Below are 25,358 nucleotides of genomic sequence, written 5' to 3' on the forward strand. Positions count from 1 at the left end.
GACCTAGGGTGGATTTTACATTGGGTTTTAAATATTCGGAAGACGCAACATTAAAATTCGGTTTAATTCGGTTTTAAGGGGGGGATTGTATATATGTTCTGGTTTTAAATATGTTGTGCGCCGCCCTGAGTCCCTGTCGGGAGAAGGGCGGCATATAAATTAAATAAAATAAATAAAATAAATAAATAAATAAATAAATCATGAGAACAGTGAGGAATCAGCCCAGAACTACACAGGAGCATCTTGTCAATGATCTCAAGGCAGCTGGGACCATAGCCACCAAGAAAACAATTGGTAACACACTATGTCGTGAAGGACTGAAATCCTGCAGCGCCCGCAAGGTCCCCCTGCTCAAGAAAGCACATGTACAGGCCCATCTGAAGTTTGCCAGTGAACATCTGAATGATTCAGAGGAGAACTGGGTGAAAGTGTTGTGGTCAGATGAGACCAAAATCGAGCTCTTTGGCATCAACTCAACTCGCCGTGTTTGGAGGAGGAAGAGGAATGCTGCCTATGACCCCAAGAACACCATCCCCACCGTCAAACATGGAGGTGGAAACATTATGCTTTGGGGGTATTTTTCTGATAAGGGGACAGGACAACTTCACCGCATCAAAGGGACGATGGACGGGGCCATGTACCGTCAAATCTTGGGTGAGAACCTCCTTCCCTCAGCCAGGGCATTGAAAATGGGTCGTGGATGGGTATTCCAGCATGGCAATGACCCAAAACACACGGCCAAGGCAACAAAGGAGTGGCTCAAGAAGAAGCACATTAAGGTCCTGGAGTGGCCTAGCCCAGGCATGTCAAACTGCCGGCCCATGGGCCGGATGCATCACACCAAAACTGCGCCCAACCCATTGCCGGCAATGGGGAAAAAGTCCCAATACGATGTCACGAGTTTGACATGCCTGGCCTAGCCAGTCTCCAGACCTTAATCCCATAGAAAATCTGTGGAGGGAGCTGAAGGTTCGAGATGCCAAACGTCAGCCCCGAAACCTTAATGACTTGGAGAAGATCTGCAAAGAGGAGTGGGACAAAATCCCTCCTGAGATGTGTGCAAACCTGGTGGCCAACTACAAGAAACGTCTGACCTCTGTGATTGCCAACAAGGGTTTTGCCACCAAGTACTAAGTCATGTTTTGCGAATGGGTCAAATACTTATTTCACTCCTTAAAATGCAAATCAATTTATAACTTTTTTGAAATGTGTTTTTCTGGATTTTTTTTGTTATTGTGTCTCTTACTGTTAAAATAAACCTACCATTAAAATTATAGACTGATCATTTCTTTGTCAGTGTGCAAACATACAAAATCAGCAGGTGATCAATTACTTTTTTCCCTCACTGTATCTTCTGGAGTTTTGGCTATTCCTGCCAGCTTGGTATCGTCTGCAAATTTGATGAGTTCCCCATCTATCCCCTCATCCAAATCATTGATGAAGATTTTGAAGAGCACAGGGCCCAGAACAGAGCCCTGGGGCACCCCACTACACACTTCCCTCCATGTAGATGCAGTTCCTTTGAGGACCACACGCTGAGTACAACCGGTCAGCCAGTTACGAATCCATCTGGTGGTGATGCTGTCTAACCCACATTTTTCTATTTTATCAAGTAGTAGGTTGTGGTCTACTTTATCAAATGCCTTACTGAAGTCCAAGTATCCACAGCATTCCTCTGGTTCACTAATGTTGTCACCTGGTCAAAGAACGCAATAAGATTTCTTTGGCATGATCTTTTTTTGACAAACCCATGTTGGCTTTTGGTAATGACTTTGTTTGCCTTTGTTTGCCAGTGGACCTACTGTTTCCTTGACATTTTTCTTATTGTTTATATGTTGAAAGAAACTTTTTAAATTAACTTTGACCTTTGTTGCAAGTCTTTATTCATTCTGAGCCTTTGCTTTCCTGAGTTCATCTTTGCAGATTCTGGCTATCTGCTGATACATGTAATCCCCGAGTTACGAGCATTCGCTTAACCCTTGTTCGAAGTTACATGATCAGCGCCCCCTAGTGTTTACGAGCAAATCCCAAAATTACAACTTTTGCAGCACCATAGCAGTTTTTCACCCTTACGAGCGACTGACCGCAGAGCCTCTGCAATATTCACCCTATTCCTCTCCCTGCTCCCCACAACTGCTTCCCCCTCCGTTCCTGCCACGCCGGATTCGCCTTGCAAAATCTGTCTCCTCTGCCCCGGTTTCTTTCTCTTTGAGGGAGAGGAGAGTCGGCTTGGAAATGCTTTTTGCGCCGACAATGGAAGCTCCTGGGTGCCGTAATATCGCGCAACTTCAAACACAAATTCTCTCCAAAAGAGATCATGGCCCCTGGAAGTTTCCATTCTCGGGGGGGGAAGTATTTGCTTTGTTTGCATGCCTATGGGGTAAAGCGTGGAATTGGAGTTGGCCAGGCGCACCAATGCCGTCCATGGCCCGGGTGCGCTGCTTGCTCACGTGCGCCAACCTTAGTTTGAGGGCAGGAACGAAGCCTTCAACAGATTGGGGAGGCATTGCGGGGACAGGTCCCTTGCACCTGCATCCAAGCTGGCAGCAGCGGCAACCACCTGAGCGGCCATGATCCCCCTCCCCAGTCTTTCAGCACCTATAGAGCACTTCCAAACACAGCCAGTCCTTGCTTTTGGAAGCGCTTCATAGGTGCTGAAACATTTTTTATCCCAACGGAGATCTGGCAGAGACTGTAAGCTCTGTATGCCTGGAATGGGGCACTTGAGAAATGGAGCGCTCCTTTCCGTGTAGTCACACAGGGTGCTTCAAAGTGCAGGGAATCCCTGTGTTTTGAATAGTCCCACCAGAGCAGAAACACTCCACAATCCACAATGCCAAATCCTAACCCTCACCCCACCCCAGGGCATCCACAATGCCAAATCCTAATCCCCACCCCAGGGCAACCACATTCCTTCACTAACCTCCTTTCCAGCTCCATTCTCCATGTGCATGGCAACAAAAGAAGTTTGTGGGACTAAAAAAAAAGATCAATCCGACCTTCCAACTTCTCATGAAAAAAAAAATGATCTCGCAAAAGTTGGAAGGTCTGATTGAACTTTTTTTTTACCGGTAGTCCCACAGTCTTCTTTTGTTGCCCTGCATATGGTGGCGAAGAACGGAGCTGGAAAGGAGGTTAGTGAAGGGAGGCTTTGGGGAAGCAAGGGGAGACGGGGTAGGGTCTGTTCTGGCTGCCGCTGCCTCACTCCGCCAGCATCAGGGCTCGGAGGCTTGTTTTTGCTGGAAAAAGCCATTTCTCAAGCCCCTTCCTGACGAAAACAAGCCTCAGGAGCGAGCGCGCCTCGCTCTTTGGCTCCGTTTTCACCAGGAAGGGGCTTGAGAAACGCCGTTTTCTGGCGAAAACGGAAAACAAGCTCACTCCAGAGGCTTGTTTTCACCAGGAAAAAGTCATTTCTCAAGCCCCTTCCTGGCAAAAATGGAGCCAAAGTGCGCCTCGCTCTTATTGAGAGCAATCCTACAAAAACAAGCCTCCGGAGTGAGCACCCCTCACTCTTATTGAGAGCAATCCTGCGAAAACAAGCCTCTGGAATGAGCTGGCCTTATTGACAGTAATCCTGCAAAAACAAGACTCCGAAGCGAGCGCACCTCGCTCTTATTGAGTGCTATCCTGTGAAAACAAGCCTCCCTCCGGAGGATTGTTTTTGCCAGGAAGGGGCTTGAGAAATGGCTTTTTCCAGCGAAAATGGAGCCACAAAACGAGGCGCTCCGTTTCTAAGCATGCATTTGCATGCAGACGGAGCTTCCAGTTTCCCCAAGGTCTCCGTCCTGGTGAAAATTGTTCCGGCAGTGGCGGAAAGGAGTTGGGGTGGGAGCAAACACCGCGAGAGTTCAGGCTCCCTTTCTGCAAAAGAGTATCGCTGCCTAAACTCGAGCGATATTATGGGCACCCAGGAGCTTCCATCGACTTTCCTGTCCCTCAAAGGCAGAAACCGCGGCAGAGAGGAGACGGATCTTTTCAAGGTAAGTGAGTCCAGCGCAGCAGGAAGGGAGGGGGAAGCATGAGGTATCTTAGTGGGTTGGGGAGGCCGTGGGGGCCTATTCCATCACTAGGCCCCCTATGGCCTTCCCCACCCTGAGATACCTCATGTGCACTTAACGAGCCGCGTGCATCTTAACGAGCAAGGGAGTGATCTCGTTCGAAGTACGAGATTCACTCTACGAGTTTTCGAGTTACGAGTGGAATAGACATGCTCCATTACACTCGTAACTCGAGGACTAACTATACTCTGCCTTAGATATGTGTCCCTCTTTCCATTTTTTGTACTTGTCCTTTTTGTCTTTCAGTTTATCAAAGAGATCTTTGTGCAACTATACTGGTTTCTTCTTGGATTTCTTGTTTTTTCTTTTTCAGTGGTGGTGTGTTGGACTGGGCTTTTATAATCATATTTTTCAGTGTTTCCCATGCTTCTTGAGTTGTTTTCCCCTTTAGGATTTTCATCCATGGAATTCTTCTTAGGCTCTGAGTTTGTTAAAATCAGCTCTTTTAAAGTTTAAGACACTGGCTGGATTATGTTCTATGTGTTTCCATTATATTGAATTCCAATATGATGTGGTTGCTCTCACCCAAAGGTCTGGCAACTTCAACACCCTCTATCACTTCTTCTCTATTAGTAAGAATTAGGTGCAGTATAACTTTTCCTATAGTTCCCTCCTCTACTTTTTGCATGACAAAGTTGTCAGCTAGGTTGGTTAGGAATCTGTTCGATCTCCCACTTGCTGCAGAGTTTGTCTCCCAGTTGATATCAGTGTAGTTAAATCTCCTATTACTACTGTGTTATGTTTCCTACATACATTTGTTAGTTGTTTATCAAAAAGTTAATCTATTTCTTCTGCTTGGTTGGGTGGCCTGTAGTATACACATATAGCAATGTCATTCTTTTTTCCTTTTATATTGACCCATAAGGATTCTAGGAGGTTTTCATCGTTGGTTTTGTGTACAGTATTTGTAGAGATGTAGTGATTTTATATATAATGCAATTCGATTTTATATATAATGCAACTCCACCTCCTCTTTTGTTAGGTCTGTTTCTTTTGAATAATTTGTATCCTTGCATCAGTACAATCCAGTCGTGAGTTTCATCCCACCATGTTTCAGTAATGGCAACATGTACCGATTGCATGGAGTGCCAAAACGGATCATCTCAGACTCAGTTTACAGCAAAATTTTGGTGTGAATTTGTAAGGCTAATAGGGTGCTCTCAAGGCCTCAGTTCGGCTTTTCATCTGAGTACAAATGGGGCCGCAGAATGAGCTAACACCATGGTAAACAGTACCTGTGTTGCTATGTCAACTATCAGCAATCAAATTGGGTGCAACTCCTGCCATTCGCTGAAGTGGCGTACAACAATGCAGTGCATAGTAGCACAGGGCTCACCCCCTTTAAAGTAGCTACAGGGATAGAGTTTGTGCCCATGCTGGAATACCCAAGGGAACCCCCCTCATCAGTCACCCTAAGTGAATGGGTACAGAGAGGGGAAAAAGTATTTGATCCCCTGCTGATTTTGTACATTTGCCCACTGACAAAGAAATGATCAGTCTATAATTTTCATGGTAGGTTTATTTTAGCAGTGACAGACAGAATAACAACAAATTTGACCCCTTCGCAAAACATGACTTACAGTAGTACTTGGTGGCAAAACCCTTGCTGGCAATCACAGAGGTCAGATGTTTCTTGTAGTTTGCCACCAGGTTTGCACACATCTCAGGAGGGATTTTGTCCCACTCCTCTTTGCAGATCCTCTCCAAGTCATTAAGGTTTCGAGGCTGACGTTTGGCAGCTTGAACCTTCAGCTCCCTCCACAGATTTTCTATGGGATTAAGGTCTGGAGACTGGCTAGGCCACTCCAGGACCTTAATGTGCTTCTTCTTGAGCCACTCCTTTGTTGCCTTGGCCGTGTGTTTTGGGTCATTGCCATGCTGGAATACCCATCCACGACCCATTTTCAATGCCCTGGCTGAGGGAAGGAGGTTCTCACCCAAGATTTGACGGTACATGGCCCCGTCCATCGTCCCTTTGATGCGGTGAAGTTGTCCTGTCCCCTTAGCAGAAAAACACCCCCAAAGCATAATGTTTCCACCTCCATGTTTGACAGTGGGGATGGTGTTCTTGGGGTCACAGGCAGCATTCCTCCTCCTCCAAACATGGCGAGTTGAGTTGATGCCAAAGAACTCGATTTTGGTCTCATCTGACCACAACACTTTCACCCAGTTCTCCTCTGAATCATTCAGATGTTCATTGACAAACTTCAGACGGGCTTGTACATGTGCTTTCTTGAGCAGGGGGACCTTGCGGGCGCTGCAGGATTTCAGTCCTTCACGGCGTAGTGTGTTACCAATTGTTTTCTTGGTGGCTATGGTCCCAGCTGCCTTGAGATCATTGACAAGATGCTCCCGTGTAATTCTGGGCTGATTCCTCACTGTTCTCATGATCATTGAAACTCTATGATGTGAGATCTTGCATGGAGCCCCAGACCGAGGGAGATTGACAGTTATGCCGTGTTTCTTCTATTTGCGAATAATCGCGCCAACTGTTGTCACCTTCTCACCAAGCTGCTTGGCGATAGTCTTGCAGCCTATTCCAGCCTTGTGTAAGTCTACAATCTTGTCCCTGACATCCTTGTACAGCTCTTTGATCTTGGTCATGGTGGAGAGTTTGGAATCTGATTGATTGATTGCTTCTGTGGACAGGTGTCTTTTATACAGGTAACAAGCTGAGATTAGGAACACTCCCTTTAAGAGAATGCTCCTAATCTCAGCTCGTTACCTGTATAAAAGACACCTAGGAGCCAGAAATCTTGCTGATTGATAGGGGATCAAATATTTATTTCACTCATTAAATTGCAAATCAATTTATAACTTTTTTTCTGGATTTTTTTGTTGTTATTCTGTCTCTCACTGTTAAAATAAACCTACCATTAAAATTGTAGACTGATCATTTCTTTGTCAGTGGGCAAACGTACAAAATCAGCAGGGGATCAAATATTTTTTTTCCCTCACTGTACATCAGTTCTGCTCTATTGAGTAACCCTGAATTTTGACTTATTCGAGATTCGTGTTACAGAATAAGTTTTTAATAACTTTTTTTCTTTCAGAACACACCAACGCAAAGCATTGTAAAACGTCCAAACCAGCAGCTCCAGTCATCTACCCCAAGGAATAGTAATTTGCGTGAATTGCCAATAGCACCTTTGCATGCTATTGAGGCTGCTAACAATCAACGAACGTCAGCTCCTGCTGCTCAAGTGAAACCTATTACTAGCACCACACCTGTTACAAGGCCTGTTACAGGTGTCAAGAACCAACTGGGAAGGACCGAGACCAAGTCTAGAGCAGTTATTCCCATGACTCAACCTAAAACGGAGGTCCTATCTGAACCAGAGGTAGGGGTTCCATCTAGCAAAGGCCCATTGGGTACTCATCTTACGTTTAGCAGTGGTTTTGAGCAAAGGTCACTTGAGATAGACTCTGTACTCTACTGTACTTGTGTTCTAGTGTTATTACCTGCCAAAATATGTTCTTTTTAAATGTTCGGGAACTTTAAAAAGTTTTGATTTAACCTACCATTTAGGAAGAAGAGGTGTTTGTTAACCCCAATGACTATTAAATTTGAACGGTACTGTTGTACATACATAAAAAGTCAGATTGCTATTTTGCACATGTCTAAAAGTATACAGCCTGTTTGCATTGCAAATGGAAGCTAAGGAAAACTCCTTCCTACCAATTTTTCTGCTGGCCTACATCTCCACTCTTCCCAGCTTTTATTTGATGGATAGCGTTGCTCATCTCATAGCAGTGATTCTGTGTGACGTACAGAGTCCCATCAAAGCAGTACAAACCATTATTGAGGCTCAGTGGCTTAAAGTCGCTGAGGACGGTCTCTGCTCCAGCGGTTCAAGTCCTAGCACCATGTGGTGGAGTGAGCACCCATCACTTGCCTCAGCTTCTGCCTACCTAGCAGTTTGAAAGCATTCTACATGTGAGTATATAAATAGGTACCACTTTGGTGGGAAACGTGGCAGCGTTTTGTGCCGACAGTCAGACCCCTGTCAGTGCTAGACCTGCTCAGATGTGATGCCTGACTATGAGGCAACGTAAGTGGTGAGAGAAGGCCCTGGATGACACTGCTCATCTTTCTGATGTGGACAAAGTTTGCCCCCTGTGGTGCACCATGAATAAGTGTGTCAGGGTGAACTAAACGAACTAGCACTCTTTGGCAGCCAAATAACTACTATGTACTAACATTGTAGTTTCCTGGCTAATTGTAACATCACCATATGCTAAATAAATAAATAGTATAAACTATTAAAACAGTACAAACTCATGATGCCCCAATTAATAAGTTCCAAAACAGAACCGTATCACCAACACCAATCAAGCTCACCTAACTGCCTCCCCTCCCCCAAAAGCCTGGAAGAACAGCCAGGTCTTCAGAGCCCTACAAAAGGCTAACAGGGTTAGGGCCATCGGAATCTGCAGTGGGATCCTGTTCCGCCGGGCAGGTGCAGCCACAAAGGAGGCTTTCCTAATCCCGATTTTACAGTACATTTCTGCTGATCTGGTTGCTGGCCTCCCTTCCTCCCAGTCTTTCAAGTGAATTTCCCACTGTCCTCTCCATTTTTCCCAACCTTCCTCCAATCTGTCTGCCAAGTGGCCCATTGCCTTAATTTCCCAGTATTTTTCTGCCAAACTCCCACTGGCTTTCCCATCCTTGACCTTCCCACCAATCTCCCTGCCAGTTTCCCAGTGCTTTGCTGCTGTGCTTCCAACTGGCCTACCCACCAATTTTCCAAGTCCCGGCCCTGTTGTCTTCAATACTGTCTATCGTGAGGGACACAGTTCTATAGCAGTTCTTGTTCCTGGATGGACACTTCTTGTTCCAGTCAGTGGTATGGGGGAGAGGTCTCCTTTGTAGGATGTTGCACAGTTTCTCTCCTCTACTATTCAATATCTAAATGAAGCCACTGGGAGAGTTCATTTACCAATACAGAATGAGGTACTGTCACATGCATATTTTTTTGTAATGGTTGCCATAATAATCTGTAGAAATAGTTAACTGAGTACAGTTCCTTTATTCTAATTTGGAACATGTGGTATCATAAACCTTTGTGCATACAATTTCCATGGGACTTTTGGTTCCCTGTTTTTTTGAGTTCCTAAATAAAAGACTGCCTAAGTCACATGATAAAGAAAATAAATCCCATTTAGCCTAAAAACAGACTTTCTCTTTGCTAATACATAAAAATGAGCAGATATCAAAAAGTAGCAGCTGTTGCTATTGCACTAAATTATAACTGTACTAAAAGATTTAGCTCTGTGGGATTTTTAAAGCTTTGATTTATTTAAACAGAGTGCCAAAAGTTGGGACACTCATGTTTAAGGTACTACATCTTCCCAAATTAATATACTTTCCTTTGAGTAGCAAGCTGGGGGTCACAGTCCAGAGTAGGTAAGGTCAGAGCAAGAAGCAAGACTGCTTTTATTGAACATTTCATTAAAATTATTACTAAAGTTATTCTTCAGTCATGTTTTTAATCATTTCCCCCTTCTATTTTATTAAATATAACATTTGATAGCAATATTTGTAAGCCTCTGAGAGTCATACCTGAGGCTTTCAGGGATCCCAGACTATATGCTTTTGCTATAAATGTTAACCACTGAAATCTTTTCTGACTTAATGATATTCGTAGATTTTATATAGGCTATAAAGTAACAATACCCACTTAGGGAAATTGTCCTCTTTGGCAGTAAAGAATTTAACTCTAGACTTTTTTGTGGCGGTAGGAAGTTTTGAATTTGGGTGCAGTGGCCACCTTCACATTATTTGGATCAGACACTTGGAGCCAGTGTGATGCTGCAAACCTGAAGCTGCATATGACAGGTTTAGATTTAGGGCTTGCTGTGCTATGGCTCTGAATTTCTGGGAGTGGTGCTTTGGGGAAATGCAGTAAAGAGAAGAACCTTGCAAATTCGAAATGCCATGCTAACAATTAGGAGACTCAGGAGCTTTGATGTTTTAGTCATCTCATTTGTCAATTCAATTTGAAAGAAGAGATTTTTGTCTTATGAAAGTAGCTCTTGAAGTGTGTGTTAGTTCAGGTGCTGTGTTGCATTCTCATTTCTCTGCTTTCTCCAAAGCTGCTGTTTTTGTCAGACAAGACATTTTTCTTCATCCATGTTGTTTTCCAATAAGTCTAGTCTCATTTATGAATATGTTCAGGTTGTTTGTTTAACCTAAAGCAATCTCGGGGGTTTCCCAGGTGGGCCAAAGAATGGATAGAATTGTTATGAATATGGGAGTGGGAGTATTCAGTAGTAAACAATGCATATTTAGGATTTTTACACATTCTATAAAAAGAATAGTCACAATTTCACTTAATGATTATTACATTGTTCAATTAATATTATGTCTCTTTCCTCTTCAGTTTTTTCCATTTTGTTGTAACTGCTTACTGAATGCATAATAGTTTTCTTAGCAGTATAAAATTAATAATATTTATATCATCAGTATTCCTTAGTGGAAATTTTATATAAATAATATAACCAGTTAAATTTATTGTCAAAGAAAAGTATATTTATTATACAGTGTATATGGTTTGTAGCTTTCTGTAGGAGTGAAGACTGCTGTTATATTTAAAAAGCAGCAATTTACATTACAGTATTAAAGTATGTTGAACCTGCAAATTTAAAAACAACAAAAAGAATTTGCTTTTGCTTTTAATTTTCCAGTAGCTTTGAATAAAGATATATATCCTGCTGGAGTTTTAAGTCTACTGGAAAGATGATTTGGGACACAAAGGCTATAATACTTTCTAAAAAGCTTAAGGCTGGAATATTAAAGCCATTCCTGATATTAATATTCCAACCTTGTATTTGGCAACATTTTAATTCTGAAGAGAGTACATGAGTTCAAGGTCAGAGAGACTGACTTTCTCTGTTCATTATAAGTAATTATTGTGTGACAAATGAGTTTCAGATCAGGCTGAAAATTATGTAAGAAAAATCAATAGTTCTGTTCAGGGCCTTTCAGGTCATTTACCATCCTACCTTTTGCTAGTTTGTCAGAAAAGAGCAAGATAAAACCTGTGTGACAGTGGGCTACCTCATATTGTTACTGCTTCCATCTGAAAAAGTACTTGAGTTCTTGAATTATATTAATAGTTTAATTAGTTTCAGCAACTTCTAAACGAGTTCCGATTTAGAACGCTTCAGTTTCAGCTTTTTTATTTACTGTATTTAAAAGTCCAAAATCTTAGTAGTATATTCTTTGCCTTTTCATTGCTTGTTTGATTAATAGCTTATAAACCTTTGTTAGCAGCTTTGTCATTAAAGACACTGCATGGTGTTTCAGTTAATTTAAAAATACCACTGGGAAAATGTGTCATCTTTTTAACAAGTGTCTCTTGCTTCTCCTCCTCCTCCTCCTCCTCCTCCTCCTCCTCCTCCGACAAAGTTGGTTTTTACCATGCATAACTTTCTTTTCTGGCTACCTTGCAGTTTCCTGATGAAGATGAAGAAACCAGACTGTACTGTTTGAAGATCGAGGAACAGAAACGCCTCAGGGAAGAGATCTTGAAACAAAAGGAGCTCAGGCGGCAGCTTCAAGCTGGGGCCCGAAAAAGAGAATTGCTGGAAAGGCTGGCACAGCAGCAACAACAAGGCTCTTCAGGCCAACAGCAGGAGGAAGACCCTTCACAGCTGCCCACCAATGGAAATCCATTGCTTTCCCTTCCTGGTGCACAGCCCCGCCAAAATGTGAAATACAGGCTAATGGTTAAAAAACAAGAGCCAGCCGTTCCAGGTTCCACAGCTGTTCAGCCTAAGCCTGTAAATGTTCTCCAGGCTGCGCAATGTCAAGGACAGCAAATAAAAACTATAAAGCAGCTAAGACAGGCTAGGACAGTGCCCGAAAACGAGCTCCAGCTGCCCAATAAAGCTTTGCAAACAAAGCTTCCCGCTGCTGTGCACTTGAACATGTCCCAGATTGCTCGGGTGGCATCGGTGCAAGGCCAGCCTCAAGACCTGAAGCCTGGGATGAAAAGAACTGTTATGCAGCGGGCAAACAGTGGGAGTGGCGATGGGCCCCATATTGGCACCAAAGTCAGGGTGATAAAATTGTCAGGAGGGGTAAGTTACCAGGCATGTCTGTCTCTTATTTTTGTGTGGTTGGTTTCTGATCTCCATCTGTCTTCTTGTTGTCATTTTCAGAAGCTCAAAGTAAGTGATCTGGAAAAGAATAAGCTAGCCAACACCCATGTTTGAACTGGCATAGTTGCATGTGGAAAGACAGATACAAAGATATACAGTGGATATAAAAAGTCTACACAACCCTGTTAAAATGCTAAGTTTTTGAGACGTAAAAAAAATCAGACCAAGTTAAATCACTTCAGAATAATGTTTTCCACCTTTAACATAACATGAAAGCTGTACACGACAATTGAAAAACAAACTGAAATCCTGAGTCCTCCAGAAAGTGGTGTGCTGAATTGGGGGGGGGGGGAGGTGTCCTCCTGCTGAAAAACAGCTGACTTTGCTGCCATAGCCGGTTCTTTGGCAGCACGCTCCCTGGGTTTTGAATGGAAGTAATTAGGAATAACACATAATGACCCTCGAATGACTGTGTACCTGCCTGGGAAGAGAATCCAGAGGATTGCGATTCTCAGTAAGAGCAGCTGGAGTGGTTGGGTTTCCATCTTTTCCTGTCGCTGTTTGTATTTTTAGGTGCGCCTGTTTTAACACCACATTTTGATTTTTGATCTGCACTTTTAATCGTTAATAGCCTGGCTGAATGCTGATGTGTTTTTACACCCTCTTGTTGGATTACAATGTGAACTTTCACCATTTTATTTTGGAGTTAAAAAAATACTTCCACTTTTGCCACAAGGAAGCTGACAACATGAGGTTTTTTCCCTTTTGTAGTGAAAGTCATTTGATCTGACTTATACTGGATTCTTATTGTAAGGATTTTGTATTTTATTAGTTTTTAAAAGAACTCAGTTGCTTTATTTTACTTCCGTATATCTATCTATCTGTCTTTACTTCAAAAGATGGCAACTTCCCTTTTTTTCTCTCTACTGTGAGAACTTTTATCTTAGCTTCTCCTGCAGTTGTTTTGTTATGGAACACTCACTCTCTTTGCCCCAGAGAAAGAACTGTTTATACTCTACCACGAAAGCTTGGTTATAACAAGGATTTGGATCATATTGAAATTAAAGTAACAATAAATTAAGGACTTGGGACATTACCTATTACAGTGGTGGCGAACCTGTGGCACGCGTGCCAGAGGTGGCACTCGGAGCCCTCTCTGTGGGCACACGTGCCGTTGCCCCAGCCTCGCCTCCCCCCGCGGCCCCCTCCTCACCAGCAGCCCCCTGGAGGAGAGTCGGCCCCGGAGCATGGCCCATGCGGAGCAGCACAGCCAAGGACATGGCAGCCAGAAAGCGTAGACAAGACTCTGCCTTCACGCCCCATCGTGCACAGTTGATGCTGCGGGGCGCAGGCGGAGGGTGTGGCCACCATGGCGCTGCTGGGCTGCCTGGGTGATCTGTGGCGGGCCCTGGAGGCAGTGAGTGGCCCTGCAGGCAGGCAGGGTGGGGGCGGGGCAGGGGGTGGAGCAGGGGCGGGGCCAGTTTTTGGGCCCTCGGTCTCTAAAAGGTTTGCCATCACTGACCTATTATATACTTTCTACAATGCCCCTAAAAAGAGATTTAAAAGAAAGATAGGAGCCGGATGACTTTAATGTTAAAGCCTTGTTGGAAACTTTTTAAAAAAAATATTTCTGTTAAGCACAGGATATCAGGAGCCAAGGCGGTTCAAATGAAAACAGGTTTATTGCATGCTAACACTCTCTACAAGAATATGAACTACTAATGGTCAAAGCGAATTGGCAGTAGATAAGAGTCATTGGAACTTAAGGTGGGCTGGACTTAGATCACTTGTGGGCACGAAGGGACTTGAGACTGATGACGTGCTTGACCCCTGCCTTGGACTCAGCCTGGTCATCTTCTACATCAACCACCTTGGCCCCCCTCCTCTTCCATGGGTTCTTCAATGCTGCTTTCCACCTCCTGCATAAATTCTTCAAAGTCCAAGTTCTCGTGGGAACTTGGCAAGGGTGGAAGGGAAGCAGTTTCAAAGGAATCTGCTTCCCCCTCATTTGAAGGAGTTGGCGAGCCAGGTGGTTATTGCTGAAACATAAACACATCATTAGAAGGTTCCTCCCCTCCCCTGCCCAGGAGGTGAAGGCCAGAGGTGGAATGCCCATCGTAAGCGAGTGCCCCACCTCCCCCCCCCCGGTGCGATCCAGAAGGGCTGGTTAACCTCTTCCTCGACAGGTTCCTCAGGTGATGCGGGGTGGGGGCTGGGAGTTTGGTTGGTCATGGTTTTTCAGGGAAGCATTCGTGAAACTGGTAAATTAAATCAGGGGCGTGAACACACCATGCATTTTCACAGGAGTGATCAGCAACAGGGTAGCCCTTCCAATTAATCAAATACTGAATGTCTTTGCCTCTGCACCTAGAATCTAGTATTTCCTCCACTTTGTATTCTGTTTCTCCCTCCACTATGACTGGTGATGAAGGGTGTGTGTGCTGGGATATCAGTGATCTTGGGGGGGGGGCAACTTTGGAGAGCAAGGATCAGTGAAAGACTGGGTGCACCTTCATAGAGGGAGGCAATTGGAGGTAGAAAGCTACAGGGTTGACATGTCGGAGAACCTTGAATGATATCACAAATTTAGCATCTAGCTTCTTGGAAGGTCTTGAAGATGTTAAGAACTTGGTAGAGAGCCAAACCTTGTCTCCTACTACAGTGACTCCTCCCACTGGTGGGCATCCACCATCTTCTTGTAAGACTGTTTTGCTTGGTCGAGCTGCTGCTTCAAGAGGACTTGATCTTATTCCTGTAAGAAGTTAACTCTCCCTGGGACAGTTGAGTCCAGTGCGGGGTGGTCTGGCAACACTTTAGGGCAGACATGTCAAACTTGAGGGCCGCGGGCCAGATGTGGTTAGATGTGGCCTGCGGGGCCGCCCTGGAGACAGCGAGGGGCCAGCCCCTGCCACCTCGGCCCCGGCCCATCCCATTCTGGCCAGGCATGCGCACAGGAGGCAAGCACATGGGGGCTGGTGTGCAGCTGACATGATGAGCACCATCTTGCCCTGCAGGCTAACCGTGTTCCAGCACTGGGTGGCCACCACAAAGTAGAGCAGCGTGTAGAGCCCCAGCAGCAGCTCACCACCACTGCCTCTGCTGCTTCCATGGCCTGCTTGCCAGCCCGGCCTCGCCCACAAGCACTTCCCTTTCACCAGCATGGCCCCCGCCTCCCACCCTGCTCCCGCATGGGAAAGCCACGGCCAATGGCAGCACTGCCATACTCTTGCCCTCCCCTCATCCCTTCCTGGGTGTGGAGGAAGGAAGGAAGGAGGGAGGGAGGAAGGAGATGGGAAAGAGAAGGAGGCAAGGAAGGTGGGATGAAGGAAGGAGGGAAGGAATGAGAGGGAGGGAGGAAGTAAGGAAGGAGATGAGAGGGAGGGAGGCAGAGAAGGAAGGAGATTGGAATGAGAGGGAGGGAAAGTCTGAGGGAAGTCCTGCCTTAGCACTTGGCCACCAGCAGACCTGCTGCCCTCTCGCCATCCCCTTGCCCCCACCTCTTGGCCTCTCCTGGTGGTCTCCCATCCTATCGCTGAGGATGCTTTGCTTACAAAGCCGGGTCTCCTTGCATGGAGAGGTAGTGGGCCTCCCTCTGACCCACGCACTTTGATTTCTGCTGCTGCATGTCCCTTGGCTCTGCGCCCAGCTCCAAAGGCCAGGGATGGGCAGGAGACGAGCATTAGGTCAGGACTGGTGTGGGTACCTCCAGGCAGCCACCACGAGCAACCTGGCGAAGGAGAACGAGCACAGCAGCCTCGAGGTAAGCACAGCTGGACGCCCTCTTGGGGAAGCGGGGCTCGAGGGCTGGGCTAGGCGCTTGCTCTCCACTGCCCAGGTGTCATGGTTCCGACAGATGGAACTCTTCAAAGAACTTTGAGGCATTGTTTACCTTAAAGATTCTTTACTTCATAGTGGGTCTGACCCGCCGCCATGAGCGGTCCGGGTGATTTTTTAAGGGGAGATCTTAAAGTGGAACCCCAAAAAGGTTTCAGCAAACTGCAATGGAAGACAGGGTGAACTCTCCCTAAAAGTCTAGGGAGTTTTAATTCTACGGTGACCGGGTTAATGATCTTTACAATGGGGAAAGGCCCCAAGAATTTTGGTCGTAATTTCTTACTGGGTAATTTGAGGCGTAAATATTTAGTTGACAGATAAACCTTTTCCCCAACTTGAAATGTTCTTTGAGGAACCCTTTTGTTATCTGCCTGCTTTTTGTAGGACTCGGAAGTCTTTTTTAAAGCAGTCTTCATGGTTTTCCAAACTTCTTCCCACCCCCTCACCCATTGATCAAGTGTCTGAGAAGCAGAGGGTGCCTGGGGGTATTCTGGTATTGGGCTGAACTTGTTTCCTGTGGCTACTCTGAAAGGCGTGAAGCCGGTGCTGCTGTGAACAGAGTTATTGTAAGCCACCTCTGCGAAAGGGAGGAGGTCGGTCCAGTTGGTCTGTTGGTAGGAAACATAGCATCTAAGGTATTGCTCCACCATTTTGTTAGCGGATTCCGCGGCTCCATTAGTAGATGGATGAAAAGCAGATGATAGACCTTGAGATGATCCGATTAATTTAAGAAAGCTCCTCCAAAACCTAGCTGTGAACTGCACCCCCCTGTCCGAAATTATTCTTTGAGGGGTGCCATGCAGCCGGTAGATATGTTTCAAGAACAATTTAGTCATTCGTCGGGCAGACGGGAGTCCTTTGCAGGTGATGAAGTGAGCCTGCTTTGAAAACAGATCTACCACAGTCCAGATGACTGTATTTCCTCTACTTTCAGGTAGGTCTACTATAAAATCCATAGCAATTTCTTCCCATGGTTGAGAAGGGTCTGCCACTGGCTGCAATAACCCAGGGGGTTTCCCTGGAATTATTTTCATGGTGGCACATACAGTACAACTCCGGACATAATTTTCCACGTCCCGTTTTAATCCCGGCCACCAGAATTGCCAGTGGATGAGATGTAGAGTTTTTAAATATCCAAAGTGTCCCGCCTGTTTTACGTCATGGCCATGTCAGAGAGCGTTAAGACGGAGGGTTTCTGGCAAGTATAACTTTCCTCCCTTGTAAGCCAAGCCATCCCTGCATGTTAGGGAGGTTTGATTGTCCTTGAACCACTGATCGGTGAGGAGCTCTTGGGTTTTTTTCTTTGCCCCAGGGTCATCAGGATTAGGGGCCCTGTGAGGCGTGAGTTGAGCAGCCGTTTGTGGATTGGAGATAATTGCCTCGTTAACCTCCTCACGTTGGCTTTTGTACTGGGGCAGTCTGGATAGAGCGTCAGCTAGGAAGTTTTTCCCTCCCGATATGTACTTTAGAGTGAAGTTAAAACGGTTAAAGTACTGTGCCCATCGCACTTGTTTCGGGGACAATTTGTGGGGAGTTTTCAGTGCTTCTAGATTTTTGTGATCAGTACATACTTCAAAAGGCACTTTGCTCCCTTCTAGGTAGTGCCTCCAGTTTAATAGAGCCCAGCGGATTGCGAAAGCCTTCTTTTCCCATATTGCCCACCTTCTCTCACTCTCAGTGAATTTTTTCGAGGTGTAGGCACAGGGTTGTAGGGTCCCACTTTGGTTCTTATGCAGTAGTACAGCTCCAACGGCCACGTTGCTGGCGTCGGCTTGAATTACAAAGGGCTCCCCTGGGCAGGGGTGCTTTAGGACCGGTTCAACAGCAAATAGTCTTTTTAAATTCTCAAAAGCGGTTTGACAGCTCATAGTCCATGCTAGTGGTTGGCCTGGTCGCGTCTTCCCTCCCCCTTTGCCTGTTTTGAGTAATTCTGTAAGGGGTAGGCAATCTCGGCAAAGGAGGGGATGAATTGACGGTAGAAGTTGGTGAAACCTAGGAAGCTCTGGAGCTGTTTGCGAGTCTTAGGGGGCTGCCATTCAATTACAGCTTTCACTTTGGTCGGGTCCATTTTAATGCCCTCGTTGGAAGTTCTATAGCCAAGATAATCTAACCGGGTCTGGTGAAACTCACATTTTGACAGTTTGACGTACAGCTTGGCATTCAATAGTTTCTTTAACACACCTCTCATTAGTTTTACATGATCAGTCATATTCGTGCTGTATATCAGGATGTCATCAAGATACACCAGGACCCCTTTGTATAAGGGGTCATGTAGGACCTCATTAATCAGCTGCATGAATACGGCTGGGGCCCCCTGTAGTCCAAATGCCATGACTTTGAATTGATAGCTCCCCATGGGACAGTTGAAAGCAGTCTTCCACTCATCTCCCTCCTTTATCCTCACCCGGTAATATGCCTCTCTCACATCTAATTTAGTGAAGACACTCCCCTTAGCCAGGTGGGTTAGTAAGTCCTTCAGGAGGGGGAGGGGTATTTAGTTTTCTCACTCACTGCATTGAGACCTTTATAATCCACGCAGAGATGAAGCGACCCATCTTTTTTTCTTTAAACAACACGGGCTCCCACAGCAGACTTGGCCCATTCAGTGAATCCCCTCGCTAGTTTTTTGTCCACGTATTGCTGCATCTCCTGCATTTCGAGGGGGGACATGGTGTACATTCTCGGTTGTGGGAGTTTGGCTCCCGGCAACAGTTCGAAGGAGCAATCATTGGGTCGGTGGGGAGGCAGGGCATCACATTCTTTCTCACTAAATGCCTCCGCTAGGTCCAGGTACTCGCTGGGGATGAGTGGCTCGTCTGGTTGCGATGAGGCAGCCACGTGCGCTTGCTCAGTGGGTGGGCTAAAGTTTCCTGTAATGTCCGTTGAATTAAGGGGGGGGCTTGGGCCCTATAGGCAACCTCACAGTTCTCATTCAATTCTCCCACCAGATAAATGGCTTCCATTTGTCCAACCAGGCTAATCCTAGGATCACAGGCTCAGTCATTTTCGGAGCCACCAGAAAACGAATGAACTCCCAGTGTTCACCTATTTCTAAGCATAGGGGTTCAGTTAATTGCGTGACTAAAGTTTCTCCCATTAGGGAGCCATCAGCTTGCTCAAACCTCACGGGTTTGGAGAGCAGCTTTGGTCGTATGCCCATTTTCATGGCAAATGGCAAGCTAATGACGCACCAGGAGCATCCAGAATTGACTAGCACTTTTAAATCTACCTGTGCCCCCGTCTTAGGGATTATGAGTTTGGCAGGTAGAGAGAAAGGTGGGACATGTCGACTCACCATCAGGTTCTCTCCTTCATCATCACTGTCATAAGCGGGTAGAGCGGTGTCTGGTCCAGCCTGAGTCCCGGCATTCTCCTGCGTGGGGGAGGTGACTTGGGCAACAGGATCCTGTGTGATCCGGTTGGATTTCTCTCTCGCTGGCTGCTGGGCTGGTCTCTTTCTCGCTGCTGGTCCTGGTCTACTCTGCTGTTGGGGGTAGGGGACTGGGCAGTTCGCTGCTCGATGTCCCTGCTGTCCGCATCGGAAACACTTGATCGGTGGGCCTGCAGGTGGCCTGGGCCGCAGCAGTTGGAGGTTTTCGGGGGGGTGGCTGCCATTTGGGTTGCTCTGGCCTTGACTCGGCTTCAGGGGTGTGTGGCTTCTTATAGTGGGTGAGCTGAACGTCTAGTCTTACCGCTGTCTGGTACCATTCTTGCAGTTGATCAGGTACTGCTCCATAGATACAGGCCTGAGAGAGGTGGTCATCTAATCCCTCTCTGAAGTGATGTACTAGGGCACGGGTCGGCAACCCACGGCTCCGGAGCGACATGCGGCTCTTTGACCCTTCTCCTGCGGCTCCCAGCTTCCTCTGCCATTTGCAGAGAGAGAGACAGAGACAGAGAGAGGCACTTGCGCTTCCCTTCTCTCTCTCTCTCTCTCTCTCTCTCTCTCTCTCTCTCTCTGTGTGTGTGTGTGTGTGTGTAAAAGAGTGGCCTTACGCTGTTCTCCAACGAGCTGACAAGCTTATTGGGCGGGGCTCCTGCCTTGGCTGCGTCTCTGCAGGAAGCAGGAAGGGCAGGAGAGAGCCAGCCCAATAAGAATGTGTGTCAGCTTGTTGGAGAACAGCCTGAAGCCAGCTTGCCAGGTGAGCAGAAGATCGGAGACAGGGAGAGAGGGGGGGGGGAGAGAGAGGGGGGGAGAGAGAGAGAGAGAGAGGGAGAGAGATAGAGAGAGAGGGAGAGAAAGAGAGAGAGAGGGAGGGAGAGAGAGGAAAGAGAGAAAGAGGGAAAGAGGGAGAGGAAAGAGCGCGCAAGAGAGAGAGAGGAAACAGAAAGGGGAGAGGAAAGGGGGAGAGGGAGAGAGAGGGAGAGAGAAAGAGAGAGGGAGAGAGAACTCATGCACAGCAGCTTCTATTTTTTTTTAATTAAACTCTTCACTCAAGCTCCACCCCCCTCACGTGCGCACGCAAGTTTTGCGGCTCCCAGTGTTTTCTATTCTCTGGGAAACGGGTCCAAGTGGCTCTTTGAGTGTTTAAGGTTGCAGACCCCTGGACTAGGGATTGCTCAGGCCACCTCTCTATCTGACCGGCTATCTTGCGAAACTCCCGTACGTATTCCAGTGCAGGCCTGCCGGCTTGCTTTACCTTATGGATTTGTTCTTCTGCTTTGAGGGCAATGGATGGGTCCTCGAACCTTGCTCTCAGTCCTAGGAGGAAGAGATGGGGGTCCTCCAATTTGGGGGGCTTGCTCGTTATATAAATTGTTCAGCCATTCGGATGCTTCTCTAAGCTGGAAGCAATCACGACAACCATAGCAGCTGGGTCCGGATAGAGATAGGCACAGTGGTTCAAATGAGAGCGCACTTGGTTGAGGAAAAAAATCAGCTTCTCTGGGTCCCCATCGAAGGTTGCTCTGAAAGGTGTTGAAATCAACGGATGCTGGCCTCCCCACTGTGGCTGTTGCACCCCCGGCTGCTGCTGGGCCCCCCTGGCAGCTGCCGCATCCCCAGTGGCTACACGTTTGGGGGCTGTTGCCACCCCCCCCCAGCTTTTGCTGCATTGCCGGCAGCTGTGGCATCCCAAGTTGCCGCAGGTCTCCCAATGGTTGCTGCCTGGGTGGGGGCTGTTGCCATCCCCCCTGCTGCTGGTCTGCAGGGAACTGTGGCATCCTCAGTTGCTGTAGGCCCCCCAATGGTTGCTGCCTGGGTGGGGGCTGTTGCCATCCCCCCTGCTGTTGGCCTGCAGGGAGCTGTGGCATCCTTAGTTGCTGTAGGCCCCCCTGCAGTCCAGGAGGGGGTTGTTGCTGGATCCCCACCATTTGCGGGCCCCTCAGTGGCTGCTGTACGTTCGGGGGCGGCAACCACCCCACTGCTGCTGCTGTCCTCCCACCAGTTGCTGGTCTCCTGGCATCTGTATCACCCCAAGTTGTTGCAAGGCCTCCATCAGCTGCTGCATACTCAGGGGCTGCAACCACCCACCCCTGGGTGGTTGCAGCACTTGGTTGAGGAAAAAAATGGTTGCAGCACTTGGTTGAGGGAAAAAAAAACATCCACCCAGGGGTGGGTGGCTGCAACCACCCACCCCTGGGTGGATGTTGCACTGGCAGAGACTGCTGGCCTCCCATCTGTGGGGGCTGCGGTTTCCCCCATTGCTGTATGGGGCCCAGGCTGGGTGGTAGATAAGCACGTTGGTCCGGGGATTGGCTGTCCCGGCAATGGCCCGAGCTCTTATCTCGTCAATGGCGATCTGGGCTTTGGGCAGGATGACATCTGGTGCTGTCCCTCCCTGTGGCGCTGGAGGCCCTGGTAGGGGGCTTCGAGGACAGGAAGGCTGCCTGATCTGCAAAGGAGGGGCTGGGGGATCCCCTTGGTAGGAGTTGGTGGCTGCCTTGTCGATCATCCTGATCGCTGGCGTATGGGGAACGGGGAAGTTGCTCTCCGCTTCTCATCTCTAGCTCCTCAAACGTTTCCACCAACTTCTCCTCTGACTGACTACGAGTTGCGGACAGGTACTTCCACTCACCCGAGTCCTCAGCGGCAGATGATTTTGTAGTTCTCCACCGGTCTGGGGAACGCGACATGCGAGAATCCCTTTGCGGTAGCTCAACCTTGTCTGCCTTTGAAGCACTTGAGGGTGGCAGGGCCGTCTCGAGGCATCTGGAGTCTCCGCTGGGCTGGGCCCATTCCGACGACCAGATCAGCTGTCCTCGTGGCTTGGGCTTTGCCCCCAGCTGGGAGGCTTGAAAAAGCTCTTTCTCCACCGGCGTGTTGGCTGTCGCTCCCCCCACTGGGGTAGCAGCTGCTGCCGGGGTGCTGGTTTCAGGCGTTCTCTCTTTCTCCATGCTGAGATCTTACCCGAATCTTTGTCAGCTTATCCCTCAATTCTAGGAACAGTGACTGGGGCTCAGGACCCCTAGATAGTTAGGAAAAAGTTGGAGTTTTGGGCTTAATGTCATGGTTCCGACAGATGGAACTCTTCAAAGAACTTCGAGGCATTGTTTACCTTAAAGATTCTTTATTTGAGTAGCATAGCATCGGCACTATCACAGTCAAAGCCAAAAACTGGATTCCCCTCCCCTTAGCCCATAGTATCAAAGCACAATTCCCTCCTCCAATTAACAGTCATAAATCACATTCTCCAATTAGTTTGAAATGGAGGCTCTCCCTCCATTTCTCCAGCCCGCCAATTCTTATCATCTCTTATTTCATTAACCTTGGTTCACACACTCAGTCCAGTATTATTATGTCTATCTAAACTCTCATGCACAATCCTCCCCCCCCCCAGCATCATCTAACTCTAAAAGTAAAACATAAGAAGAAAATGGTTGCATCTCTAACTGTTCTCGAAGCAAAAACATCCGATGTTAGCAGCGTTGACACCAGGGCTCCAGGCAGTCCACACCTCTGGGGGACCTCCGCGTGGCCTGAGAGGGATGGCGAGGCTCCTCTGGTGGGTGAGGCTTTGGCGCTTGCCCTGGTCTCACCTTCCTCCACAGGAGATCTCTGGATCCCCCCTCTCAGCCTTGCCTGGCCCCCCACAGGAGGTGGAGGATGACGCTGCATGTGGAGGCACAGAGGAGAAAGTTTGCAGGAAGCAGTTTCCTCCGAGTCCAACTTTTGCCTTGACAGATCTCTGGAGAGGAGGAGGGGGTGGCAGGGGAGCTGCGTAAGGGAAGGCTGCCCCAACAAGCCAGCATTCTTACCACGCATGATTGGAAACGGAAATTCCCTTTTGAGAAGGGCCAGTCTCCCTTGTGCAGGACCAGGGAGCACTGCTCCCCTGCCTCCTCCTCTTGCTCTCCAGAGATCTGTCAAGGCAGAAGTTGGACTCGGAGGAAATTGCTTCTTGCAAACTTTCTCCTCTGCACTTCCACAAGCAGCAGCGTTGTCCTCCGCCTCCTGCTTTGCTGGGAGGGGGCACCAGACAGGGAAACGCCAACGATGTCTGGGATTGGGAGAAGGTTTCCTTTGGCATGCTGTGCACACGCGCGCACGCACGCACACACACACACACACACACACACACCATTCCAAGCTTGGAGACCTTTTTCCAGATCTGAGCTTGCCAACTGCCAATCATGCCTGGGCTTGGGGAGAAGGCCCTCTCCTTTCTCTGTGGATAAAAGTCCCCAAACTTGGAATGCAGTGTGTGTATGTGGGTGTGTGCACGTGCGCATGCACGAACTTGGCTGCCAGCAGTTTGGGGAGGCGAGGAGCTTGTGGGGCATCAAATTGTCCCCATGTCGAGTTCGCCGGTGCGATTTGTTCTGTCCCAACCAAGCCATCCTGAGTGAGCTGTGCCCAGTGAGCGGCGTCGAGCTGGCCACACCCACACAGCCATGCCCCCCTAGTCGCAGCAACCTGGCTGTGACCACCCAGCCCTGTCTACAGAAAAACCACCCATAGTAACTAGATGCTCCACTACCAAAGCAACAACCCAACCTCCCACAAGAGAAGCTGTGTAAGGACTTTATTTAAACAAGCAGAAACATGCTGCAGCAACCCAGAATAGCAGAAAAAGGAAATGGACCATCTGTACAACACATTTTAACAAAATGGATACCCACGCAACTTCATCAAAAAGTCCCTGACCACTAGGGCTTCCGGTTTTGGGTTGCAGTGGCTGCAGGTATATGAAGAGGCTTCTCTCTTCATTAACTGCCTTTCCTCTGCCGGTAGACCCTTAATTGGGTCGAAAAGTCACCCTGGAGGGGTGACTACCGATGAGGAGGACTCTCGTTGATTGCGGGGGGAGGAGGCAGCTCCCTCCGCAGTCCAAGGCAGCTCCTCAGGGCCAACGGAGAAAAGATCGGCCAGTAACATGGCCGATCATTTAGCTGCTCCAGCCGAAAGTCAAAAGAACATCTAAGCGTTAAGAAACCATCATGGATGATCCCGGTGAGACTTTTCCCTCTCTCTTTCTGCCTAACTACTCTCCTGTTAAAAGCCTTTTGGAATTACTTCCCTGCTTTGAAAGAGCTGCCTTTGTTTATCTGGGGAAAAGAGCTTTCCATAACAAAGGGAAAAACTTTTTATTGACTATTTTTATTTTTCGGCTACTTGGGGGCCCTGGAAAAATCCTTATCATAAAACTTTATTATTATATCTTCTAAGCTGGAGAATATTGTTTTCCTATGTCTTGGACTTATTTTTGTAAAGGGATAAATCTTTATTGTTTGAAAAAAAAAAACCAACAACTCTATGAGAAGCCGGAAAAGAGACTCCATAGCTCTTTGACTTTGCTAATCTCATTTTTGGTGTCTGGAAGAGACTTTCATAGTTTACTGAGGACATCTTGTGGAGAAATTTAAAACTGCAACTGCTTGTTTGTGTTACTACTGAAATGGAGAAACCATATTCACAACTCAACTGTAAACTCGTACTGGAAAAAATTTATGAAGCTACTGAGGAAATATGTTCCCAAATAAGAGAGAGAACTGCAGAAATAATAAACAGAAATGCTACTGTGAACTTACAAACTGACCTTCAGACTCTATTTGATCATTCTACAGACCAAAAAGCAATAGAAGAGGAATTAATTTACATACAACCTATGGAGACTTTGGATGACCAGAAAATGATTGTAACTAAACTATCTACAATTGCAAAACTAACAGAAATGGACTTGAAATTACAACTGTTGGAGAATTATGACAACTTTGATAATCATCTACTAATTATAAAATTGGACGTGATCGAGTGTTTTATCCAGCAGACAGGAGCCAGGCGTCAAAAACAGAGGATGGGAGGTCTTTTACTGACCCAAATGACATTACAAGCAATAACGGGAGATCTATTTGCTGAAATAGAGGCTTTGTTATGGAAACCTGCTTGGCATAAAAAGAAAGCCAGAATAAGACTAAAAC

The 25,358-nt window shown here is 47.1% G+C and overlaps 1 protein-coding gene across 1 annotated transcript in view; it reads left to right on the top strand.

Moving 5' to 3' along the window:
* Nucleotides 1-25,358, top strand: part of LOC107295831 (RNA-binding protein 33) — a 112,504-nt gene that overhangs the window by 19,289 nt on the left and 67,857 nt on the right. Inside the window, exons 6-7 of the mRNA XM_029285922.1 lie at nt 7,112-7,399; nt 11,514-12,143. Of these exons, the coding sequence (XP_029141755.1) occupies nt 7,112-7,399; nt 11,514-12,143 (918 nt within the window). The remainder of the gene's footprint in view (nt 1-7,111; nt 7,400-11,513; nt 12,144-25,358) is intronic.

This window comes from Protobothrops mucrosquamatus, unplaced genomic scaffold, assembly GCF_001527695.2.
Source record: "Protobothrops mucrosquamatus isolate PMUCROS unplaced genomic scaffold, P.Mucros_1.0 scaffold2518, whole genome shotgun sequence".
Lineage (NCBI taxonomy): Eukaryota > Metazoa > Chordata > Lepidosauria > Squamata > Viperidae > Protobothrops > Protobothrops mucrosquamatus.